Source organism: Poeciliopsis prolifica, unplaced genomic scaffold, assembly GCF_027474105.1.
Source record: "Poeciliopsis prolifica strain line A6 unplaced genomic scaffold, Auburn_PproV2 SCAFFOLD034, whole genome shotgun sequence".
NCBI lineage: Eukaryota > Metazoa > Chordata > Actinopteri > Cyprinodontiformes > Poeciliidae > Poeciliopsis > Poeciliopsis prolifica.
In genome coordinates this window covers 3563797-3590897 of record NW_026562409.1, presented here as the reverse complement: position 1 = coordinate 3590897, position 27101 = coordinate 3563797, and the positions used below count along the sequence as shown (strand labels likewise).

Sequence of the window (27101 nt, the reverse complement as noted above, 5' to 3'; positions counted from 1 at the left end):
TCTATTGTGTGAATTTTAGGCCCATAATGTGCCCGAAACTCCAGAAAATCATCTAACTAAGCCTACAACTAATTAATTTGATTAATTAATTGATTAATCGGATTAAAACGTTTGCATATTTTGTGGATTCTTCATTTAACCAACTTGAATCTTTTTTATACAATATTTAAAATACATGAAAAAATACAAATAGTTAAATTATTTTTGTAATAAGAAAAGAAACATTTTGTCTAAAATGCAATAATATAACATTTATTCATTTTAATTCAGTATTTTTTTTTTTACTGAATTTGAACCAGGTGAAGCTAAAACTGGGCCACTTGAGGAGTTTTGTTGAAACATATTTACCAAAAATGATTATTTTTTAAATCTTGTATGCAGTATGTATTTTTTTAAAAATTTTAAACTCTTTTGGCTCTTGGAGTTTTGTTCTTTAAATTGCCTTTGTTTTTAGTCTGAATAATCTGGTTAACTATTAAACTGTTGCTAAAGGATGATTATTTTAATAATCGATTCATCACGATTAATCGTTGAAAATATATTCTGGATTTTCAGTTTTTTTTAAGGATCCTGTAGTTTTTACCATGATGGCCCAAATCGTTGCATTGAAAGAACTTTTGGTCACAAACAGAATTTTATCTGCTCAATCATAAGTAAAAATGAGTCAAATGTTTTATGATTTTAGATCAACGATTAACCTTTTGGGGTTGATTGTTTTCTTATTTGGCTGTTGCCTTGCATTTGAGTAAAAGTAGGTCGATGTTTGTGGTTCTAGTTACTTCAAATCCAAGACATTTGCAGAAAGATCTGTTTTTTGTACCTTAAAGTAGTATTTATTTCTTAACAATGAAAAAGTGTCTTGCATTGAGGACAGGGGGCCACACAAAATCCCTCAAAGGGCCGCAAATGGCCCCCGGGGCCACACTTTGGAGACCCCTGCTCTAGGATATATCTAACATGATGTAAATGCGTTATCTAATACAAAATAGAGACCAGAAATAATCTGAAGTAAGCCTAACAAACTTCTGAAACAGAAGTGACATTTCTCTGCATGTCTGCAGAGTAGATATAATGTCTTCCTTTAAAAAAATAAAATGAATAAATCATCCACTCAGAGCCAAAAAGCCACTTCAGAGTGAGTCAGATTACCGATCTGTCCCTGAGGGCCACTGCTTGGCTTGGCGCGGCGCGTCAAGATCCGCAGAACCGAACAGCTGAATAACAAACAGCCTCAATCCTTCACGGAGGTTCGACCAATCAGAAACGAGACATGTCAGAAATGTCTGCAGAGAAAAACTGAAAACGCAAACGAGGAAGGCTCTAATTTGTTGTAATTACACAAATTTATTCAAGTAGCTGTAATTACAAACCACTTTGCAGCTTTACGTTTTCCATGCAGATGTAAAAATGTCTCATCACTGATCTGGAACTGAGACATGACGGTTTCTCACTTAAACATTCAGGTTCCTCATTGTGAGCAATAATGAGGAGATTTTAAATTGAAATGGACTTTTGATGAGCCGTTTTGAAACATGAAATTGTGCCGATGCGAGATTTTGTTGTTAGAACTAAAGATTTAGCTACTGCTGAAAGAAAACCTTCTTTTGAGCCGATTTTTGGCGAGAAATGCCGTCTGACGGTTCATTTTCCAAAGTGCAGGAGGGGATTCTGCATGTCTGGGACGTTGAAGGTGAGAATTAGCGGCACAAAAGGTTCATTTATACATATGAGGCGTGAATAGTGTGTTATTATGTTGTCTGTTCACATGGAGACCAGAGTTTCTGCTCTGGTCTGGTGGTTGTCTGCATCACTAAAGGCTTTCTGAAGATGGAAGAGAGAAATCCTTTATTGTCCTTCAGTACGGAAATGTTGATACAACAGCATGAAAGTAACAGGCAATCAAGAAAATAAAAAAATCTGAGTTAAGTTACACCTATAGATTCAAACTTGAGATTAATGTCAGATGTCTTCTAGAAAAAACAAACAAAAAAATTCAGAGAACAAAAATTTTTGAGGTTAATTCAAAAAATTTGAAATTGTTAAACTTTTGAAACTGAATTTTTTTCCAAGACATTTTCTGAATCTAAGAAAATCAAGTTTTTCTAAATATCAAAATCTTCACCTTTACAACTTGAAACTTCCCTATGTTTTATAGAAAATTTGAGATCACAAAATTAAATTTTTTCTTTCATCAAAATTATTTTTTACTTTTCTAAATTTTCAAGTGTTTTCTAGAACATTTTTGAGATTAAAGTTTTGACTTTTACAACTCACAAAATTAACATGTTTTCTATCAAACTGAAGGTGATTTTTTTCATCAAATCTTTAAATTTTCAAATTCAAAGTTCAAAACTTCTCTATTTAGATTAATATTTAGATTAATCTCAAAGTTTTTTCTTCTTTCAAGAAAGAAGAAAGAAGATTAATCTAAATATTAATCTAAATATTTGTTTTTCTAGCAAATGTTTTACTTTTCAAACTCAAAATTTTTAAATTTCCTTTTAGAAAATTTATGAGATAAATCTCTTTTTTGCGAGCATTTTTTTTTTCAAACTCAGAAACTGACAAATTTTTCCTATAAGATTTTTTAGAATAATTTCGACATTTGAATTTTTTAATAGCGAGGCTTTTTAATAGTACTTGTTTTTTTCTAGAGGGTATCTGAGATTAACTTCAAACTTTTTTGTACAAATTAAATATTTTTTTTCTATCCATAATGTCTCTAATGTGCTGTTGTTTCACTCGACTGCCTGTTACCTTGATGCTCTCCAAGTCTTTGCCTCCCAGCTGCTTCCTCACTAATTTCGAGCTCAGTTTTGTTTCTGTGACAATGACAGCATATTGTCTTGTTTGTGTTCTCAAAATGAGAAAGAAAAGGAAGCCAGGAAACAGAACAACTGTCTAAAGCAGATGAAAAGCATTTATTTCAACACCTCCTCCGGCCTGACAGATATTGAAGTGATTCAGCTTCCGTCAGCTGCTCATCTGCTGCATTTCCAATCATTTTATCTGTCTGTTAAAATGCTTTGTTGGACTTTTATAGTTCATGCGAAAGAAAAGGGAACAAATCGTCTTTGTTTTAAAGTGCAGACACTGGTTTATACCTGGTGTTACCGCAGATAACGTTTATTTTTTATGAGTTTATGTGGTTTAGAAACACAAAGAAGAGCATAAATGTGAAGTAGAAGGAAAGTGAAACAGGATGAAAATCTGAAACGTGCATTGTTAAAAAGTGAAATGTGTGTTTCCTCTGGTAATTTGTAAAAATGACTTCCATCTGCCATAAAAATAGCCTTATGACTCTCCCACCTGAGCTGTGAATCTGTGCAGCTCCTCTACAGTTACCATTAGTTTGAACCTCTCAGACTTTAACGAAACAGCTGGATTTATTCTGAGAGTACATTAAATAAAGGTGAATTCAATATGTGGTTTAGGCACAGATATTAGCAACGAGCTACACTCTTGTTTGAAGAATTTGAGTGAACAGGGTTGAATATAAAATAGAGAGTGATTCTGAAATGTCTGGCTAAAATTGGTCAATTAATGTTAATGCTGATATTTAATTTATTCCTGCTTTGAGTAAACAAATTTTTTAGAGTCATCACACTTTAGAGCTCTGATTACATTTATGCTTTCTTTCAGTTTCAAAAGTTTTCAGTTTCAATAAATTTCTTCCAGCTTTAAAATTGTTGTTGCTTCAAAATTATTTTTCATTCTCAAATATATAGTTTTTCAGTTTCAAGATAATTTTTCGGTCCAAACTTTTTGGCTCTGATTTAGCTCCGTAGTGACTGGCTTGTTGGTGGAAACTTTTCAGATAATTCTTCACTCAAACCCTAAAGTCGTCGTTTCTGACTCTTCTTTCTTCCGTCTGAGAAACACAAACTTTTCTTTCTTCGTTTTCCCCGTCAGTGACTTTCTGGGAATGATGGTGTTGCCACTGGAACCGCCATCTTTGTCGCCATGACGATGCCATTCAGCCCCCTGTCCAGCGACGAGGAGCAACAAAGGATGCTGGGAAACAGCAGACATCTCTATCCTGGGGCAGAAGACGAGGAGGAGGAGGAAGACGAAGAAGAGGAGATGGAAGAGGATGAACGCGACGAGGACGGGGAGGAAGAGGAGAACGGCGAGCTGGAAGGGGAGGAAGACGATGATGACGAGGAGATGGTGGAGGAGGTCAGGCGAGGAGGCATTCCTCGGATCGGGAGAGGCGAGGGACACAGACAGTCGAGTAAACCGGCGGGACGATCCGGCGGGGATCGACAGATGAGACCAGGAAACCCGGGACACGCCGCCAACCCGTACTCGGCCAATCCCGGACCCACGCACCAAGCAGCAGCCAATCAGCAGCAGAGGAGGCTGAAGGAGCGCACTGCCAACTCGGTGCCATCTGAAGACGCCCACATCGCCATGATGGTGTTTCGCATCGGCATCCCAGACATAAAGCAAACGGTGAGTGCAGTCCACACACAGAACAGGATCACTCAAAACCAAGATGGAGTCCAAGTCATACAAAGCTGTATGATACACACAAACAAAATGTTGAAAATCTTCTGAAAGCTGCACCAAGTATTTCTTTGCATATCTGTTGAAACTGCTACATTGTCATAACAGTATGGTATGAGACAGATAGTCTGGGAAAAAATCGAGCTCCTCTGTCTCCCCAGTGCTAAATAGAAACAACCAATCAGAGCCAGGAGGCGGGTTTCAGTGCCATCAATCACTCTCTGTGTGGCACTGCTAATCAGGCTAATTAGCATAGCCACCGATGATGGTAGATAGACGGTTTTCCTCTAAAGGTAAGTTGTTTAACACATTTAGCAGCGAGAACATGGATTTGATTGACAGCGCAAAGATCTACCTCCTTGCTCTTGATTGGTTGTTTTTGGTCGGGAGCGGTTCTTTTCTTCAGACAACAGCAGGATCTCAAGAAGGAAGTGGAGGAGATTGATTTTTTCATATTTGTAGCCATAGGAAGCGTAGCCATATCTCGCAACCAAAACAAACTCGGTTGTATTTACCCAGAATGCTCTGCACTGGAGGCCACTTCCTGCTTTTGGAGCGGTCTCCGCTTGGTATTCGAACCACGCCAGAGTACACTTCAACCCAGTGCTTGAAAATAAATCGATAAGAATACACACTACGATATTATCTATTAATTAATATCAATAGATAACAGATCCGACTGAATATAACATAATTTCTTTTAACTCAAATCCAGAACTGCATAGCATTCTGGGAAATATAGACAGAGGAAATACTTTAGCTGCTCAAGCTAAGAAAGCTTGATGGAACTCACTCATTCTTTTGGTTACCTAGCAACTCACTCATTCTTTTGGTTACCTAGCAACTCACTCATTCTGTGGTTACCTAGCAACTCACTCATTCTGTGGTTACCTAGCAACAGCCTACCGAGTAACTGGCGCAGCAGCAGTTTAAAGTTCTGCCACTTAGTCTGATAACAATATTTCAGATATTTAAAACAAAACCCTAATCAATCATTTTTTTATATCAATGGATATGAAACGCTGATATTTTTTTAACTGTATTGCTCAGTCTTACGTCAACTGAAACCAAGGTTAGTAGGCGGACCAGAGTTCGATTGCGACTTCACGCCTCCCCAGACAAACTGACTGCAGTTGGATTAAAGCTGACTGAACAGGGCTGGTGAGAATGCACCCTAAAGTTACTGTGTTTCTGGCCCATTCCATCAAATGTGCAAAGAAAAAGTCAAAAGTAAGAGGATGTTTTTCATGAAACACATAAAAGACCTTTGAAGGTGACCTCGCTTCAGGGAGGAGAAGATGAAATGTTTAAAAGAGCCATCTGGATGGGAGGAAGTTGATCCTAAAAGTCTAGCAGAAGGGGAAGGAGTAAAAAACGAGAGAAGAGGGTGAAGGAGAGGAAGCGTAGCCACTTGGTTGATGTTGCCAAAGAGCTTTTAAACGTTCCAGTGAAAAGCCCTTCTTTTTGGGGAGTGACTGGCTTTCAGAGGCATGACATCACAGCGGAGCAAGTTGGAGATGCAGCTGCCTCCATGTTCACAGACACAAACGCTTCCTGCATTTCCCCACTGCTCTCGTCTCTGATGATGAGGGATTTCTTTTCGCTGAATTATGGCTGGAGGCAAACCTCCGCTCATAATTTAACCACAGAGAGCTGAGAATTGAAAAGAAGAATTGTGTTGCTCATCTGTAGATGAAAGCTGACCACCTTTGAGTTAGATGAGCTGAAGGTTACTTTCCTCTGTGATGTGTTCATCAGCTAACTTACAAAGAAGCAAAAGCATATTTTATATTTACCTTCCCGGTGCACCATAAATGCTTCACTGAACACCTCTTTCCTCTGGCTGCTGTGTGATTTATTATTGATCTGAGCGCTGGATGCCTGCAGCAGTGCATGGCTAGTTGTGTGTGTGTTCGACGTATGTAAACCCAGCCATAAAAATTGTACCTATCTCTGTCTATTGTAACAAATCAGCTTTAAATTTAAGTCATAAATATGAGGTTAACTCCAAGATGTGAGAGTTGGTTCGGGGTTGAACTCCAGAAATCAGATGAACTGTCACAAACAACGAGCTTCAGGTAAAGATGGATGGAAGCAGACGGCGTAAAAGACGGAGATAAAAGTTCTAAAAAGACAAAAGTAATAAATATCTCCTCAACTGCGGTTCATTCAGGAGCTTCACTGCAAAAACACAAAATCGTACCATGTAGCTTTGGTCTAGTTTATAGTGAAAATATCTTAGTACAGTAAAAATAAGACAAAACTAACTTACAAGTAACTTTTCAGCAAGAAATAGGAGTTTGTTTTAAGTAAATAATTCCTTAATATTGATGACAAGACATTTTTCCCATAAGTGGCCTAATAGAACTAGTAGTTTTGATCAATATTAAGGAATTATTGACTTAATATTGGTTTTAGCTCCTATTTCTTGCTGAAAAGTTATTTGTAAGTTAGTTTTGTCTTTTTTCAAGTGTACTGAGATATTTGCACTAGAAACTAGACAAAAATACTTGGTGAGATTTGTGTTTTTGCAGTGCTGTTTAAATTGGTGTTTTCCAAAGTGTGGTCTGCGGCCCCAGGTAGGGACTCCAGGGGGCGCTTTAGGGACTTCAGGAAGCTTCCCAAGAATTTGGAAAGAACTGTCAAAATATTATATAAATATTTATTTTAATATTTAAAATGTAAGTCAATCATCTATTTGCATATTTTAATAAATTTCTAATGTTGTATAAAAAGGATTAATTAAAAAATGTGCAGAATTTTTTCTGGTTCATTGATTAATCGTCACAATAATCGATTAATCGATGAATAAAATAATAATTTATTTCAGCTGCTACATTAAAACACCTGTTTATCAGACCCAGCTAAATAATCTAACAGCATGTTTCCTTGTCTGTCTTTGAATTTGAGGTAAACAAACTACTTCCCTTTCTCTCCGGTGTAATGGGAGTTACAACCAGATACCCTGATGTTTCCATTCTGGCTCCTTTGTCTGATTTTTCCCTCTTTTCTCTCTAAACCTGCACCGTTTCTCTTCCTCCTCCTGCTTTCCTTCAGTTGCTCTTTAATGTCTGCTAATACGCCCTCATCCTCCCAGTATATTTGCTCTGTTCTACATGTCAGCTAATTCACCCTCAATAAAATCTAATTGCTGCCTAATTGTGTCGTAATGAGACCAGGGAGCAACTGCAGATGTTATGAATTGAGGGAGGAAGAAAGCTTCAGATTCAGAAGGTAATTAGTGATGTTTTTGTTTTAGGGGCTGCAACTATTGATTATTTTTATCAATTAATCGATTAGTCAGATTTATTTATTTTTTTTAAACTGCCACATTCTACATATTTTTCATTTTACCAATTAAGCATTTTTTATAAAATATCAAAAATGCATAAAAAACAAACAATATTAGAAATATATTAAAATATGAAGGATTTTTAAAGTAAGAAATTAACTTTTAATTCACTAAAATGCAATAAAATGTAGTGAATTTGAACCAGATGGAGCTAAAATCATGCCAAAACCATGCCAGTTGAGGAGTTTTTTGAAATACATAATCAGACAAGTGTTTTTATCTAAGATACAAAATGTATATAATATATTAGTATAATATGAAATTGACTGGATTCTACATATATTTTGTACAGTTTAGGTTTAATTACTGTTCCGAATATTTTATTTTAACCATCAAATTATATTTTTTTGGGTCTGTATGCGCCCGTTAACGATTATTCGATTACTAAATTAGTTGATGATTATTTCAGTAACTGATTAATCCGATTAATCATTTAATTCCTAGTTTATTAAGCAAAAAACAAAACAAAAAAACAGTTGAAATGGTGGAAATTCACTAGAGCATTTTTCAAGTGAGTTATATTTTTTATGTGGATTTCAGAGATTTTTATGAGTAATCTCAAATGTCCAGGGCTGCATCTGTCCTCGTAAAAATACATTTGCCTTCAGTGCTTCGAAACGCTGCTAGTAAAGCTGCTGGAGGAGAGAGGAGGATGGGAAAGAGACCTGGAGGTCAGGGTTTTATGAAGGACATCATTTTGCACTGACAGTCATGTTAGAATGGATCTGAGGATCAGGGCTCTATGCTAACCCTCTAAAGCCAGAAAAAACATCTTCAACCTTCAGACAAAACTCCTTTAAAGCTGAAACTTCCTGATTTACCTGAGCAGAACCTCCTTTGCGGTCATTGGAATCGGTAGCGGATTTGTGTGATGTCCTATTTCACCACTGATCAAGAGGAAATGGGAACATTAACATCATCTGCAGACCCACCATTCTGAGTTATTATCGGATTGTTGGAAAACTCAGAAAAAGATTTTAAAAACATCATAATTGTTTTTAAAATTGATTTTAAGAAAAATTGTGCAACGCTAAATTGCTTGTGACAACACTTCATTCACTGAGCCACGTGTTATATGATATGCTTAATATCTATAGGAAATTTAAATATGAGCTATAAAATGTGATGTAGAGAAATATATTGCAAAATACAGTGAAACTTTTTGAACATATGTAACTTTTTATGTAATTAAGATCCAATAATGAAGCACAAACAAGCAAAAGTCCATCCGTCTGTCCATCCATCCAATTATCCATCCATTTGTCCGTCCATCCATCCGTCAGCCAAACTGTTAAGGTTTTGGACTGGTGGATTAAACCAGAGTCCCTAGAAAGACTCCAGGGCAGCAACGCAGCAGTGCCATTTTGTAGCTCAGTAAAAGTTTTGATATATTCAAATAACGGTTTGCAGTCTGGTCTAACTGGTAAATAATTTAGAAGTTATTTGTTTTCAGGTTGTATTTATGCTAACTCAAAACCACCATGAGGATCATCCATTCGCCATTTCTGAACCATTTCTGTGTTCAGCTCGATGCATTCTGACAAAACAACTTAGATACTCCTGCATCTTTACTGAAACGCCTGTGAGGCTCCAGAGAGGCATGACTCTGGTGTTACATCAGTCTGTATCTGATGACACTGACATGCATAATCATTGCTTTGCTGGGTTTGTGGGCCTCGATGCTCAGCACTAGTCCCTCCTCTTCAACTGGGTGTTCATGTAAAAAGCCAACAGTCCATTGAATCACTTGTTTGCAGAGCGACAGGCAAACGTTTGTGTGTGTCGCAACTTTGGTTCGTATGACTCTCCCACCTCAGCGGGGGGTAAACGCCGAACTGACTGCAGGTTTATTAGATTGTCAGAGTCACGAAGATGCAGCAGAGTCGGCATTTGGCTTCTGAGTGTATTAAACAGCATGAAGCAAATGGGTTTTTCTTTTCTGTGTGACTAGAGATGAAGTCTCTGCAGCAGTTGTAGAAGCTTCCAGCCACAATTTGTGCCCTGAAACAACAAACCTGTCCTCTAAAAATGGATTCTTGAGTAAGAAACGTGAAACGTAAAATTAATATTTACAGTTTCAGTCGAGAAAATTGTAAAACTAGTGATCGTAACACTATAGGCAGTTTTATGTGCTTTGAATGTCATTAATTGGAATTTATCATGACAACAATAAATTTAAATTATCATTCAGGAGATTTATTACGATAAATGATATTCGATGAATGATCAAGAGTTCACTAAATTAATGCTATTTTATAACATTTTTGGCAATAAAGTATCTATTTTCTCACATAGAAAAAGAATTAAATGATGATTTAATTTGCATATTTTAATTTATTAAATGGTTATTTGAAAAATCTGCAGAATGTGTCAATTTTTAAACCCAATTAGTCGATTAATTGTCAGAATAATCAACTATAGTTAGTTGAAGCATAATACGGCTTTAATAAAAGATCTGCAGAATGTGAATGTTTTTTTAAATCGATTAATCGTCAGAATAATCGATTACTAAAATAATACTGAGTTGAAGCATAATTTCCTTTTAATGTGATTCTAATACTGTAATTTAATAAGGCTTAAGTGAAAGATCTGCAGAATGTGACTCTTTTTGTAAATCAATAAATCATCGGTGTAATCAAATAATTGCAGAGTTTGGTTGTTTTTTTAAATCGATTAATCGTCAGAATAATCTAATAATCGATTACTAAAATAATGGCGAGTTGCAGCCCTAATTTCTTGGTGTATTTGATAGGAATATATTTCCCAGCAGAGCTCATTAAAAGCCTCGGGTCCCCCGGCACTCGACCTGCAGGAAAACGGGCCACGGGGACGGAGATGGTGGCAGAGAGGGGCAGCCACTCTTTATTTCAGCACAGATAAGCGGCGGAGCCTCTCCGGGAAGGAGGACGGAGACAGGCAGAGGAAGATGAAGTGCAGCACGGACAGAGAGAGTGGGCGTTTGTGAGTGGGAAAGTGTGATCACGGCTTCAGGAGGCAAGACAGGATTTCACATCTGAGTGATATTAAAAACCCACCGGGGGAAAAGAACTGGGATTAATGCAGCATCAACTTGTTAATGTGAAGCTAGAAATCATATGAAATTCGTACACAAATGCTGAAAACATTATGCACAGTCGAATGTGTGAGTTTTAATGTATGATTTCTTCTATACATACAACTTGTCATACTTACTTGGGTCAAATTTAGTAGAACCCACCTCAGGATTTCAACACTGGAATCATTTTTAAAGCCTTTATACATTTAATTAAAGTGAGAAAAATGATGTATAAATATATTAATTATATTCTAGGACTGCAACTAACGACTGTTTTAGTAATTGATTAATCTGTGAATTATTCTGACGTTTAATCAATATTCTGACAATCGCCTTCCCTAAAATTACCTAAAACTTCAGTTAACCACTTTTACAATAGAAATACCTTAAAATATGCACATTATTGCTTAAAATTATGAGCTAACAACATTGCATACATTCAGTGTATGCTTAATGGTTAGTAGCGAGAGATGCATGTGCAACTGATTAATGATGGATGCAAAAGGTGCTTAAAATGAGAATTTCACAAAATTTGAAGTTGGAACGATCCCACTTAAATTCTGGGTAGAACATATTGACTGATAAAGACTTTTATTTTCATCTTAAATACAACATTTTTGACTTAATTTATGCTCTGATTATGTTGCTCTGTCAGAAAATGGCTTTTTATAGTCTATATATGCAAGTTAGGGATTAATCGATTACTAAATTAGTTGACGGTCACTTCAATAATCGATTAATCACGATAATTGCTTCAGCTCTAAAATATGTACATTTACGTTCAATTAAAGTTGTGCTTCAAACTCATTGGTTTAGCTCAGAAAACCTGAATAATTTGCATCTAAAATACTATAATCCTAATGAACTCCTCTGTTCTTCTCATGTTTTTAATTTGTGAGAACATTAAAGTTGTAATTTTATCATAGATAAGAGAAAGTCTCGGTTCTGACCGTTGCAGAGGAGCATTGCTTTGTCTGTCCACCAGAGGGCGGTCGAGTTGTTTAATTAAGAGCTTGTGTGGCAGCTTAGAAACGGGCTGTAGTGTGAGAAAAATCCAATTTAGCCGCAGAATAAATCAAATTTTCCTGGAGGTATGTTCACCAGAAAGTTTGATGCTTCATTAAGTGCAGATATCTCAACTTTCAGGCGCCGCTATTAGCTTGTATTAGCTTGAGTAGCGTCCCAGTGTGACAGCTGAATCCTCAGCGTTCATCCCCTCCTGCTGGGCCTGACTCACTCCAGCTTCTTTGATGCTACTGTAAATACGCCTGTGTGTGTATTTGATGAAAACCTCGTGTAATACAAACATTAGGATTAAATCTGCGGTGCTGTAAATGGTAAAAAAGGAAAGAAACACACACACACACACACACACCCATTCACACAATAAAACCCATGCACGTGCTCACACAGGCGCACCATCGCCGTACCACATCCCAGGGAACACAGGGAGGTTTCTATGGCAACAAGCATCCTGCTCCGCTAATGAACCGGTTGCCGTGGCGACCGTGTCGGCTGTGCTCAATCGAAGTGGAGAAGATGCACAGAAAAAAAAGAAACAAATAATAAACTGGGAGCATTCCTTTCTCTCTCTCTCTCTCTTTCTCTCTCTCTCTCTCTCTCTCTCTCTCTCTCTCTCTCTCTCTGTGTGTGTGTGTGTGTGTGTGTGTGTGTGTGTGTGTGTGTGTGTGTGTGTGTGTGTGTGATGCTGAGATAAATGACACACTCAATGAGCGTTGCGTGAGAGAGGAAAGTGCGATCCCAGCATCTGACTGCACTCTGCGTGGGCCAGATTCGTCTCGCTGCTGCCTGAAGGTCAGAGGTGGACCGGACCGGACCGGAAGAGACGGAGCAGAACACAGAACTCAAACAGCCGGGCTGCAGCTCCAGAAACCTCCTGAGCCCACCAAGCTGCAGCTCTTCAGCTGCATTTTGCTGACTGAACTCCAGAATCGCCGGGTGTTTTAGCTTGAGCTCAATGAACCAAACGACAGTGGAGTTTTAGGGCCACACTGACAAAACCATAAAAATAAATCACATTACAAGCCTTCAACATTACAAAAAAAATTGTAAAATGATGGGAATAAGGTTGAAATAATGCAAGAATAAAGTCGTAGCATTACGAGAATAAATCATATTACCATTTTATTCACGTTACTTTATTAGGACACCAAAGTAAAGTTGTAATATTTTTTATTCTCATTTTATTTTGACTTTCATTTCATATTATGATTTTATTCTCAACATTTCGACTTTATCCTCGTACAACAATAATCTCATTTTGACTTTATTGTCATAATATTATTTTATTCTTATAATATTTTGACTTTATATTAAGACTTTATTCTTGCAATTTTATTTAATTCTTTCTAATAGTTGTGCGGAACTAAGTAAGTGCGACAGAGTTTAATATAAAAACATGAACTAAAGCTAATCAAATTTTTGGTTTTTGGACATTTAATTTCTATTTGTACAACAAAATATAAAGGCCAGACTGTGATTTTTCTTTTCTTTTTCCTAATACAAGAATAAGATCATAATGGAAGAATGAAGCAGTAATTTAATGAGAACTTCAACACAAAAAAATTATTTAAAACTAAAATGAGGAATGGTGAGCATCTTGTGAAGTTATACTTTTATCAGTAAGGAAAGGAAGGAATCTTTTCACAGATCTTTTAATAAGTCGGGTTTAGATTAAGGTTTTTAATAAAAATGTTTTTATTAGTTCAAAGTTTTTCCATTCATAAAACGATGCTTCACTGTTTTCCATTAAGCAGAACTATTGATCACTGTCTTAATTAATTAGAATATTAAAGCATTTCTGTTGTCTATCCCATAGAAATGTCTGCGGTTCAACCCCGACGCCACTGTGTGGAAGGCCAAGCAGCAGGTGCTTTGCTCTCTGACCGAATCGCTGCGAGACGTGCTGAACTACGGCCTCTTCCAGCCCGCCACAGATGGACACGACGCCAAGTTCCTGGAGGAGGAGAGGCTGCTCAGAGAGTACCCACAATCCTTTGAGAAAGGGGTGCCATATTTGGAGGTACTTCTTCTCCCTGATGTGCAGTACGCTGTGCTTCCTGAAGATGGCACTGCTGTTCTTTAGTACAGCAAAAACAGATTGGATTAAAGCAGTATGTAGCTTGTATGAGGAGTTTGTCAAAACTGTCACCATGTCATGACAGAGGAATATGAAACAGAACATCTCTGAAAATACTGATTTCCCCCACTTCCTCCATGAGCTGCTATTATCATCTGAAGAAATGAACCGCTCCCGTTCAAAAACACCCAATCAGAGCCAGGAGGATGGACTTAGCGCTGTCAATCATCCTCGTATACAACTAATCATTAAAGAAAAAATATTTATCTGTTACTATCAGCAGCTATGCTAAGTAGCCTAGCATTCACAACATGCTATGCTACCAGCAGTGTAGCAGAAAACAAGTGGGGGAGAGAGGATGAGCTGTTACTCAAGACTGCGATATGAGGCATATTCCTAACCAGTTAAGAGTTTCTCTGTTGAAGCTACAATTATCTGCTTAAGAAATATATAAAACGCCTCCATCTTTAAAGGAGTTCATCAGCTAATGAACTGTTCATTGTCTGTGGGGCAAATTTTGACTTATATAATTTAAAATGTAATTTGAATACTGGCTTTATAAAGAAGTATAGCTGAACTATTCAAATATTCTGGTATTTGCATTATGCACAGTTGAGGCAGGGTTTTTTCACATTTCTTATCTTACATAGACAATAAATAAAACAATTGGCTTTACAATAAACTTGTGAAGCCAATTGTTGTGCATGTGGGTCAAAAGTTGGACAAAGGTAAGAATGCTAATGCTAACAGAGGCTCTCCTGTTTGTTTTTCTCTTGTTTCTGTCGCCGGTTTAGTTCCGCTATAAAACCAGGGTTTACAAACAGACCAATCTGGATGAGAAGCAACTGGCCAAGTTGCACACCAAGGTTAGAAATCCTTTATTTCTCATATCTGATATCAGAACAGAACATTAGATCTGACAGTCTTATCACTCCCTCTGCTAACACAGGCTAGTCTGAAGAAATTCATGGATTATATCCAAACCAGCGCTGTGGACAAGATGGCCAAGTTCATAGACAAGGGCCTGGATCCAAACTACCAGGATCCTGACACTGGTGGTGAGGAGAGCTGCACAGCAGATGTTTACTTTATCGTCTTTCTAACAGTTACACTGGATGTAGTGACAGCCTATCCAGAGAGAAAGAGGTCCAGTTAGCCGCCAAGAGTGTTTAATGTGGCAGAGGCAACATATTTACAATTTTTCTAACCTTTTTTTTTTTTTACTTTTTATCATAATGTCGCCACAATTCTTCCTTTTGCCCTCCTGAGACTGAGTCTTGAAATCAAATAGAAAGCTGCTTCAGTGAAGGATTAGTTGCTATTCAACCTTATTATTCCACTTTTTAAACATTTTTGTGTTCACAGTTGTTTCACTTTTAACTTAATTTTACAGGATACTTTTAGAATATGATTTATTGTCGATGAATGATTTATTAGGTTGAAATTAGTTCCAATAGATTAACTAAAAACATCCATGAAGACCTTCGATCAATATTGCAGTTTGGCCTCCGTCCAGTAGAGGGCGCCGATGGTAGTCTTCCTGAACCGGAACGACAGAAACAAAGATGGCGAAGTCTTCGCTGTGTAGCAAAGTGTAACGGTTCAAACCGAGTCCTTTTTAATTCACAAAAGAACTTTTGCGATTCTTTTGTGAATGAAAACACTCGATAAGCTCTTTAAGTTACCGCTTACATCGCGCTGGAGGACGTGATGACAGAAAAGTGGAGTGGATAACTCAGAAATACGGTGACATGTTACAAAAAGAAAAAAAAAATATTTAAAAAAAAATATTTAAAAACTAAACCTTTAAGCCCGGCTAATTTACAGGACTCGTTAAGTTTAACAAGGTGAGAAAACCATAATTTTCTATTTATTTACTCAGTATTTCACTCAGTCGACACACAAACATGTTCAATTTAATGCGTTTTTTTAGATGCAACGCATGAGAAGTTTAGAAAAGGCGACTTCGATACAAAGTTTTTAAAGAAAATGGCCGCTTATTAGTCAACAGTTAGTTGATTAACTTTAGATTAACTCATTAATGATGACTGAATAATCCCTAATGTGGGACGTTTTAACATAAAAAATTGAACATTTTGAGAGCCACTAAAGCAGTGAAGCTGCAGTTGTCTTTCCTTTTTAAAAGGATAGCTTTAAGCCCCTTTGTGACCTGACGCCTCGGCTGTTAAATCTCGACCTTTAGTTTTTCCAAGCAGAAATAAAACCTTCTGTTTTCTGCCCTCGGCTCTGTCGGCTGTTGTCCCAACAGTTGGTTGGAGATCAGAGCCAGGCCAGCTAACTAGTGGCTTTTCCCGGATCCTGCCGGTGTTTAAGGGCCGCGGCAGACGGCTCGTTTACAGCCGAGCCGTGTTGCTCGGAGTCGCTCCAGCCGCTTTGGGAACGGGTGTCAAAACACCGAGAGAGGCCTGCAATCAGGGGTGTGAAACGTGCTGCCGCTGCTGGACACATGGGGGCAGCAGAGAGTTGCGATTCAGAGCTGTTCTTGAAGTCCAGCACAGAGCTTAGTGAGGAACTGACGGATAAAAATGCTTTACTCTACCGACTCGTGACATCCAGATGCCACAGAATGAGTCTTTAATTAGAGATAATTAATTTCTGTCGGTTTCAGTCTGGTTGGTGGCGGAGGCGCCTCATTTCCATCGATGAGAAGAAGAAGAAAAGACGTTCTGAAGGAGAAACACCTGAAGAAGTCTAGTTAATACACGCCAGCTATTAGATTTTTACATGAGATCCACAGAAGATGAGCAAAGACAAAGATTCAGCAATTTTTCTGCTTATCTGATAGCAAAACCTGAAACTTACTGTTACCATGACAACCACATTTCTGCTGGAAATACTTTAAATATTTTCTTTCCTCAAAGTGTAAGTAAAATATATCAATCTTTCCATCTGTTCATATGTTCATCCACCCATCCATCCGTTCATCAATAAATAGGTTCATCCATCCATCCATCCATCCATCCATCCATCCATCCATCCATCCATCATTAAATAGGTCCATCCATCCATTCATTCGTTCATCCATCCATCACCAGTCATTCCTGTTGAACAACAAACTCAGAAAATCAGGTTTCAGCTGTCATCTTCTGCTGCTGGACTGTTTGTTAATGAATGAATGTGATCGATTCGTCGTCCTATCAAACTTCTACATTTATTGCTGTGAAAAAGGGAAGGAAAAACAAAAAGGGAGAAAGAATAGAAACATTTATTGCCTTTAAAGGACGTTACAACTTACTTTTATCCTGCTTCTTGGCAGCAAGTTGAGATCATTCTGATTGAAATCCTTAAAGTGGAAGCCAACAGGTTGATTCGGCTCCTGTGACTGAATGTGCCTCCTGTGTTGTGTTCAGAGACTCCTCTGTCGCTGGCAGTGCAGTGCGAGCCAGGTGGAGGAGAGGCCATCCGGGTGCTGGTGGACGGAGGCGCTCACATCGACTTCCGTGCCAAAGATGGACTCACGCCGCTTCACAAGGCTGTTCGAGGCCACCGCCATACAGCCCTGCTGGTAAACACTCACAACGTCTCCATCCTGCTCTCAGCAAACTGCCACATCACAGAGGCATGGTGCAGTTACACTGTAAAAATAAGAACAATGATATTTATGATTTAACATGTTATTCATGCATTTATAGCTGTTAGCATTCCAGATTAAATATTTGAACTGAGCATTTACTTTTAAAATTAAATATTTAGTTAGGAGGCAAAATCATTTTTCTATTTAACAATATACTTAGCGATTAAGCTAAATATGTAGCTTACTCATGTTGTTAGCTAGCTATTTAACTTACTGACTAAATATTTAGTCTGAAAACTATATTTAACTTTCAGTTCTAGCTCACAAACAAAATATATAGCTTATTTGCTAGCTATTTGTTAGCAAGCTAAATATTTGATATGAATATTAAATATATTAATTTGGAATAGTTTGCAAAACAAACAAAATATTTATTTTTCATACCAAATATTTAGCTTCCCAGCCTAATATTTACCAGAAAAGGTAAATATTAGCTTTGCTACCTAAATATTTAGCTAGCAGCTTAAATATTTAGTTTGCAAGCTAAATACTTGTTTTTTGCTAAATGTTTAGTTTGCAAAATAAACAAACTAAACATTTTATTTTCAAACATTTGGATGGGAATTAAGGTTTTAGTTTACAAGTTTAATATTTAGCTTGTGAATTAAGTTTTGTAATTTGGGGCTCAGACATTACAAATGTAAGAACAACATGATGAAAATATGAACAAAATGAACACTTGTTTTTTCTCTGACAGGCTAGATAATTCAAAATACTCCTGTGTAACTTTACAAATGGCACACCAAACAGAAAAGACGAGTTTTCACTTCCAAAGCGTCAGAAACAAGATTTATTCTCATTTGTACCTCATGATAAAAATCCACACTTGCCCACATGATTCAGAATCAAGCTGCCTGTTTTTAAGAGCCTCTTAGACCCAAACAGAAGCTACATGCTCCTGGTTTTATATTTTTCCAAGTCATCATCGTGAGATCCCTCGTCTCTTACTGCAGGTCCTGCTCTCTCTGGGTGCGTCTCCAGACTACAAGGACCGGCGGGGGCTGACCCCGCTCTACCACACTGTGCTAACAGGGGGCGACACCTCCTGCTGTGAAACGCTGCTGTTCCACCGCGGCAAGCTGGGCATCAGGGACGAGAACGGCTGGGACGAGACGCATCAGGTGCGTTCAGGCGACCCGGACCGGAACATTTGGAGTTTGGGAGGAAACTGAGACGTTTGAGTTCAGATCTGCTCTGTGTTCCAGTTTGTCTCCATCTTTCCTCCACCTTCATCCTTCATTTTAACCGTCCATCCACACTGATCAGAGAATGACAAGAAGCAGAGGCAGAAAGGTAGACGCCATCTTCATCAGCTGATTCATATCACTATCCTAAGTTCATAAGTTCATCCATACATTCATCCATCCGTCTGTCATTCCAACTCATTTCTCCAGAGACTCGTTCTGGATGTTGTTGTTGTTGGTTGAGAAGAATCTCCAGTAGCAGTCAGTCCCACAGTGAATCTGAAAAGGCTTCTGCCTGCAGACTGATGTACAGGTCAGACACAACTATCATTTTCACAGCTCAGTATTCTACATTTTCCTGGATGACACCATCAACTATTAGCAAGCTCTGCTAATCCTTTGCTTTTGCCGCTCCGCCTTAAATGTCTGTTTGTGTGAAATTGACCCCTTGTTACCACGGTTACTCATTATATGAGACTGAAACAAATTACAAAAATAAGAGAAAATTCCTGTCAGCTGAAAACTATTGTCCAAAAATAAATAAAGTCTCTAAAAGGAACAAATCAGAACTAACATAACAAAGATACTCCAACATGGAGATTACAACCGTTCCTGTTTTCTGTGTTTTTTGATTTCCTCGTCTTGGTGTTTCCTCCGGTTCTGTTTCCCGATCCCGACGACGCGCAGGCCTGCCAAAACGGGAACTCGCAGCATCTGGAGCACCTGCTCTTCTACGGGGCGGATTCCTCCTCCCAGAATGCTTCTGGAAACACTGCCTTGCACATCTGTGCTTTATACAACAAGGTACTCAAACGCAAAACAGTGTTCAGGTAAAAACACAAAACAGTGTTCAGGTAAAGAATAAATGTTCAATTAAGAAAACAAGATGGTGTTCAATTAAAAGAAATAAAAGTGTTCATTTCAGAGACAAAGCAACACATGAAGCCGTTTAGTATATAGACAGATTTCATGTTATTTGTGTGAAAAATTAAACAAATTTAATTTAAATGTTCCTGCATGTTTTATTCTATTTATTCCTTGTTATTTTTTGTGAATTATAAATATATTTCTCGGCCTGAACCAGACCTGCCATGTTTGTTTTAGGAAAGCTGTGCACGAATCCTGCTGTACCGTGGAGCCAGTAAAGACATGAAGAACAACAGCGGCCAGACTCCGTTCCAGGTGAGCTGGAAATGAATGAACAGTTCACCAGCTAATGAACTGTTCATTAGCAGGAAGGTTTACAAAGATAAAACCGGGAAAAATTTCTATATTAACTTTCAACCATTATGTGACATAAAGGTGCTGGGCGAATTCTGACCAACAAATCTATTAATGCAGAAAAGAATAAAATTATTACCAATATGTTTAGTTTGGTTATAGTTTGTTAAAATTTTTGTAATGCACATTTATTCGAAATATTATTGCATAAACTTAAATACATTCATAATAAGTTTAACATGAAATATAATTTTAAATAATATTCAAATACATAAAGGCTAATTGAAATAAATCTGGAAATGCAAACATTAAATCATAAGATAATTTTTTTAGGGTGTATTTGATGATCCTTATGAACAGTTTAAATTGTTTCACGATGAACAGAAAAACGGGAAACTAAGTAATTAAGCTTGAAATATTTAATTTTGCTACTTTCAATTACCAATTAAAGAAATATTTACAGCTGTATTTTATGGAGGAGATCTAGGAAATTTATGTTTTTATTTACTTTAATATTCCTGGCTGATGATAATTGCAAAATATAAAATAATAGCTCACGTATATCTAATTTTAATTTTTGTTTTAAATAATAATAAAAACTGTCATCAGTAAATTATCTGAAGTTTTAAGTCAACAAGGAAAATAAATAATGCGACCGGTTGGCTGTTCAGAAAATGTTGAGCAGCAATGCAGAAAAAGTTTTCACCTTATCAAACCTTTTATTTCAAAATTAAAGAACAAAATCATTTTAAACTGTGGATAATCAGGGTCAACTGCTGTTCTGAGTGTATTTGTTTTCTGACAGTTTGACAGTAAAAATGTTTTTTTGTTTGTTTTGTTTTTACATAATTCGTGTTTTATTTGCTTACTGCTTTGTTCAGGTGGCTGTTATGTCCGGCCATTTTGAATTGGGAGAGATTATAAAAAACCACCGGGATACAGATGTGGGTAAGTGCTGCATAACATCTGTTTATGATAATGAAATCTTTAATTTGCTTCCATGCAGCAAGACTTTCTTGTAATATTCTACTTTAGGAGCTTCCTCACACTTTTTGAAGGTTTTTGGTTGTGGTTTGGATTTTGTCTGTTTTTCCTCTTAGTTTCTGTTCTGTCCTGTTGAATTCATCTGATTGTGCAGCAAATTAACGGAGAACAAAAATGTTAGGAAAGAAGTTTTGACTTAAAGAAAGAAATTCATCCTTCGATCATGAGAGTGACGATTTGTTGGATGTTTTCCTCCAAGTTCCCTTTGTGGAGTCTCCAAAGTACGCCCCCCAGAGGAGAGAGAGTACCCGGACGTTGGCCGTGCCCCACCCCCACCCGTTTCTACGGGCCAACAGCGATAGCAGCATGAATCTACCGGACTGGATGGCTGTTCCCAACGCGCCGAGCACCAACATCGTTTCTGTGCAGGTATCTGAACTACAATGGCACATCACAAAAAAAAAGTATTTTTGCTGAAAAATTCAGACTTTGAGATTAATCTGAAATTTCTGAACTTTCAAAATTGATTCACATATTTTATTATTTTTATTTATTGGTTATTTTTCTACTCAGCCACCTTAAAGCTTCCTCTTTTATCACATTTTTTAAAAACATGACTAAAGTTGATAATGTGACAAAACCACAATTAAGATACATTCACATATTTCTCCTTTTAGATTCCATATTGAAAAATTTTGCCCTTTATGTTGTGGAAATATGGTCGGCCATCTTGAAACAAGAGACTTATTGATCGATTCTTCGTCATTCGTTGAGCAATAAGTTCAACTTTAGATTTCTTTTTTTATTATGATTTGTTTCTCAGGAGATTATAGTTATTCACAATACATGCATTTTGCAAAACTTAAATAACTTCTCCAATTTCTTTTTTAAACGTATAAATCACTACAACCAACATAACAGAAAAAGAGAAAGTACAAAATAACTAGACCTCATTAATATACAACACTGGGTTGCTTAATATTTATAATCTATAATATGCAATGTTTCTTCAAACATTGCAAAAAAATAAAGATGAAAAAGTAGAAAAATATAAAGAAATTTAATATTTGTAGGTCTAAATAGCATAAATTCAGGCAGATTTAGAAAACATTTCCTTTAGTAATATTAAAACATAGATCTATGTTAAGAGTAAGCATATTAATTATATTTACCCCCTTTTCTTTTCATTTCGCTGTTTGTCTCAGGGTTATAAACACACAGGAACCCTGCGGAGCTCCAGCAGCCCCAGAGGAGCGAGGACGCGGTCCCCGTCCCGCGGACGGATCGGAGACAAGGAGGACCGGAGCCGGCAGAGCCAGAGACGGGGGTGAGCTGAACACTGGCTGCAGAGGACGAGCAGGACACTAAATCTGACTCTGATTTGAACCAACGATGACTTGAGTGAAAAGACTTTGGAGGAGAATATTGGAAACTGCAGGAGATCGATGAAGTTTTATTGGGAGTCTTGACTGAGATGAAAACTCAAAGTGATGGTTCGGTTTAGGAAGATAGAGATGAATTTTAGAGAAGGAAAGAATGGAGGATGAGACATGAAGTTACTTTCCAGCAGAATATTGTAGCTTTTTAAAGTCAATAATTCCTAAATATTGACAAAAAAAAAAAAAAAAACTACATTTACTTGAGTAAATGTTTTTAAAAAATACTTTGAGGAGTATTTTTACTTTGCTGTACTTTTCACTTTTATTTGAGTAATATTTTTCTAAAGTATTTTCTGCTCTTACTGGAGTAAAAGTTCTGAATTCTCACTATGAGTAACTTAATGAAAAATAAACTTGTTTAAACCAAAAAATTCATCAAACACTCCTAAATAAGACAAAACTAACTTACATGCATCTTTTCAGCAACATAAAAGAACATATTTAAGTCAATAATGTCTTAATATTGACAAACAATGTACTGTTCCACTGTCAGATTAGTTCACTTATAACAAAACATATTTCTGTGTTATAAGTGAAATAATCTTATTTACTTAGAAAACATTCATATATGTTGTTGAAAAGTTAATTTCAAGTTAGTTTTGTCTTAATTAAAGTGTAATGAGATATTTGTAGTAGAAACTATCAAAAATAATTGTGTTTTTTACAGTGCAAAAAGAAGTTATTTGATAGAGTTGGACAATTGTAGTAACAATTTAGATATTCGTGAATAAAAAAAAGATGTAAAATGCTCAAGTAAAGTTTATTACAGATTCTTATTTGTTTAAAGCAAACCAGTTTAAGTGATAAATTTAAAGACCTGTATGTTTTCCTTAATCCTCTCCTGACTTTGACTAGGCCTCCTCCGACCTCCTCCACCACCACCACCACCACCATACAAACTGCAGGCCAGCGCAGACGCCTCTACAGCGCCGTCCCAGGACGAGTCTTTGTCGCTACGCGGTCCCACTCCGCTCAGGGCGAGCGCGAGATCAGCTTCAGTAAAGGAGACAGGGTCAAAGGTGAAGCTCTACCTCACTGTGACATCACTTCCTGATCACGTACCTCCATTTGGGAGTTTGTGGTTTTGTATCTCGTCTTTTATGATCACAAATTCACTGAGGAGGGCAGGGATGTGGGATTAAAAAGGTAGGAATGAAGCGTCTGCAATGCCTTGAAAAAGTATTCACAGCCTCTGAATTTCTGTTTTACTTCATCACAATCACTGACATCAAGTTTTACTTATTAATTTTAATGAGTGACACGAGCACCATATTTTTTTTTCAAATACAAATTTGAAAAATTTTGACTCAAACAAAAAAGTTAGCAAACATTTGTTTAGCTTCAAGCTAAATATTTAGTTAGTCTATCTTCAAAATAAATGTTTAGCTACAAACTACATATTTTGTTAAACAAAATGTTTAGCATCAAGACAAATAGATTCAAGCTAAATATTGGCAACTAAAATTTCTAACAGCTAAAAACAAATACATCAAAATAAATATTCAGTTAGGAAACAAAATGTTTTAGCGTCAAGATAAATAGGTTCAAGTTAAATACTTAGTTAGCAAACATTTGTTTAATTTCAAGATAAACATTTAGATTTTTGTCAAAGCTGAAGCTATTTCATAAAGGACAATGTCTATGAGCCGCTAATAGCTCCAATGTTTGCAGCTTTACCTTTAATGTAGCCAAAAGTAAAAAGGGTGGGAAAAGTTTTGCTGGCAATTGAGGAAAGGGAGAGCGATAAAGGAGTTTTGATTCAGTTAAGCTAATTTAGGGGGAATATGTCCTGTTTTCTGGGTAAACATGAGTTCGTTGAACAATCTTAACGAGAGTGTAAGGTCTCCATATATGTTTATATCTAATGTCTGCAGGTATGAATATTTGTGTGTTTGTCAGTGAGTCTAAAGTGTCGCCAGGTATGTATGTCTTGGTGAGTATGTAGGGAGTTTGCATGTACGTCATTGTGTTTTTTAATTTGCTGTCTGCATAACCCTGGATGTCTTTTTATTTCTGTTCTTGTTTTCTGTGTCTGACACTAGCTGGAGACTAGTATGTGTCTGTTGGGTTTTCTGTATTTGACCTGCTGACCTTTTTTCCTCCCAGTGTTGAGTGTCGGCGAGGGCGGCTACTGGGAGGGGACGGTCAGAGGTCGCACAGGCTGGTTCCCCTCCGACTGTGTGGAGGAAGTGGTGCTTCGAAGTCAGGACAACCGATCAGGTACACAAACACAGAGAGCCAAACATGAGTAAAAATACTGAATATTGTTTAGCTCAACACTAAGAGAAATGTTTGATTAGATTAATTTCACAATTACAGCTGTTTTTTTAATTGTTTTAATTGTTTTATATAAAGAAAAACAATTTATGCTAGCTATGGCTAATTTAGCTTGACAAAGGTGAATTAGCTTTGTTAAGCTAAATTAGCCAGTTCAGACTAATTTAGCTTAACAAAATAATTATACTCAAACTAGATATTTAGCTTATTGCTAAATATACAGTTAAAAAAACAAACACTTTAGCTTCAAGGTAATTAGATTCAAGCTAAATATTTTTGCTTCAAGCTAATTAAACATCTCGCTTGAAGCTAAGTAATAAATTAGCTATAGCTAAAAAAATAATCCCATTCTGAAATCTGATGGTAAAAATTTCCTGCAGAGGCTTTAGTGTTTCAGACTTTTTATTTTTTCAAACTAAATATTTAGTTTGAGGTTAAATATTTAGCCTTAAACCTAAATATTTAATGCTAATTATTTATTTCAAGCTAAACATTTAGCCTAACCTTAATACTTAGTTAGCAAACAAGCTTTTAGCTTCAAGATAATGGATTCAAGCTAAATATTTTGTTTGAGGCCAAGGCTAATTTAGATTCAGCATAGATTCAAACTAAATATATGATTTAAAGCTAGTTAGTAAATTAGCTAAATAAAAAAAAAAAACCTTGGTGAAAGCTGGTGTTCACACTTTGATTCAAGTCATTTTATGTTTCAGAGAGTCGTGGAGAACGAGCCAAAAGGTTGTTTCGCCATTACACTGTGGGATCATATGACAGCTTTGATGCTCCAAGGTAGGAACAAAAAGCTGTTTTTCTCCTTTATGTCTGTAAAAAGAATTGAAAACTGCTGTTATACGGAAACTGCTTTTACAGAAAATTAAGTTTCAGTTGGTGCTGAAAGTCAAGGATGAGTGTCTAGAGAATTTTCAGTGCTTTGTAAAAGAAAAAATATAATTTAATTGCTTGTTTTTTACTGATTTTCATGGATATATTTTGTCTTCTAATCAAGAGGAAAATAAATAAAATTTTCCTTAAAACCAATGTTTATGAAAACCTGTTTAGGTCATTCGAATATTTTTTATTTATTCTTTTTGTAGGATTTATGTTTTACAATCACATGTGATATCACAATGGTATAAAGAAAACTCTGTTTATAAAACCATTTTAACTATTCCATCTTCTCTTTCATAAAAAAAAGAGTTTCTTCTAGAATATGTTGGCTATTTCTGAAACTAATATCCGGGATGATCAGGTTAACATCATTTATGTCAGTGGTGTCCAAACTATTTGCCATCAGGTCCAAAGTCACAACTTGAAAAATCATTTTTGCTAAACAAAACATGTTCATGACAGTTTTTGCACAAAATTATTCTTACTTTACTTTAGTTTGACAGTTCAAAATAAGCTGTTGCTGGCCACACCTCCCCAACTCAACGTTTACAGTCACATGTGAAAATTACTGCAAACAGATGTGCAATTATACAACCGTACAGCTCTGACAAACAACAGCGGAGCCTCCTGCACAGTGAACAAGATTGCAGCAAGTGGTTTCTTGATGGTAAGTCAACAACAAAACACTTGTCTTTTCCATCAACCATTCTACATCACATACAGCAGTAAAACCAGCTGACCAAACATGCTGGAGCTCAGCTTGAGTTGCTAGGTGACGGGCCATTAAATGTGACTTAACAATGAGGACGTTTTTGAAACTACACTAAAAAACAGCTGGGCGTTTTCTGAGTGATTCTGCTGTTTTCAGAAATAGCTGAGATTCAAATCAAGTTAAACACACAAAATGTGATTTTTTTTCTCATTGGGTCTCCTTTTAATTTGACTTGTTGAAACCTACAGAAACCCTGATTATGGTTGGGACAGAATCCTTCAGAGGGCCACAAACGGCCCCCGGGCCATACTTTGGACACCCCTGATTTATGAGTTTCATCGAAGTTTTGCCACTTCTCATAATTATGTCGTGCTGTTGTGACCTGATCGAATTTATCTTGTGTTGTTGACATGCGGTTAATCACTGAACAGAAACCCTGTAATTACTGATCAAACTCTATGTATTATTCATGTTTTCCATCATTCAGCTGTTATTTTTCCCTTTTCACTCACTTCAAAACTTTCATATATCAACATGCTTCATCAACAACCTGCAGATTTACACATGTATGTGTGAATGCATGAGTCATTCACACATTCATAGATGGAGTTCTTTTGGACTTTAAGGCTGACTCAGATCCGCCCACTTTTATCGTTTCACCTATCTCTCCTTTCATCCGTTCATGTTTGGCTGAATCTCTGGACCGTTTCTGCTTCCCGCCCTTGCGCTCTAGTCATCGCTGCACTCCGACCCCCCTTGCACTTTTTAATTTTCTTTCTATCACC

The 27101-nt window shown here is 36.8% G+C and overlaps 1 protein-coding gene across 1 annotated transcript in view; it reads left to right on the top strand.

Moving 5' to 3' along the window:
* Positions 1-1672: 1672 nt before the first annotated feature.
* Positions 1673-27101, top strand: part of shank1 (SH3 and multiple ankyrin repeat domains 1) — a 58402-nt gene continuing 32973 nt past the window's right edge. The window contains 15 exon segments of the mRNA XM_055051718.1: positions 1673-1690; positions 3913-4455; positions 13756-13959; positions 14811-14882; positions 14966-15074; positions 17388-17542; positions 18565-18732; positions 19483-19599; positions 19900-19977; positions 20898-20964; positions 21260-21429; positions 22206-22327; positions 23295-23458; positions 24546-24659; positions 25430-25505. Coding sequence (XP_054907693.1) covers positions 1673-1690; positions 3913-4455; positions 13756-13959; positions 14811-14882; positions 14966-15074; positions 17388-17542; positions 18565-18732; positions 19483-19599; positions 19900-19977; positions 20898-20964; positions 21260-21429; positions 22206-22327; positions 23295-23458; positions 24546-24659; positions 25430-25505 — 2177 coding nt within the window.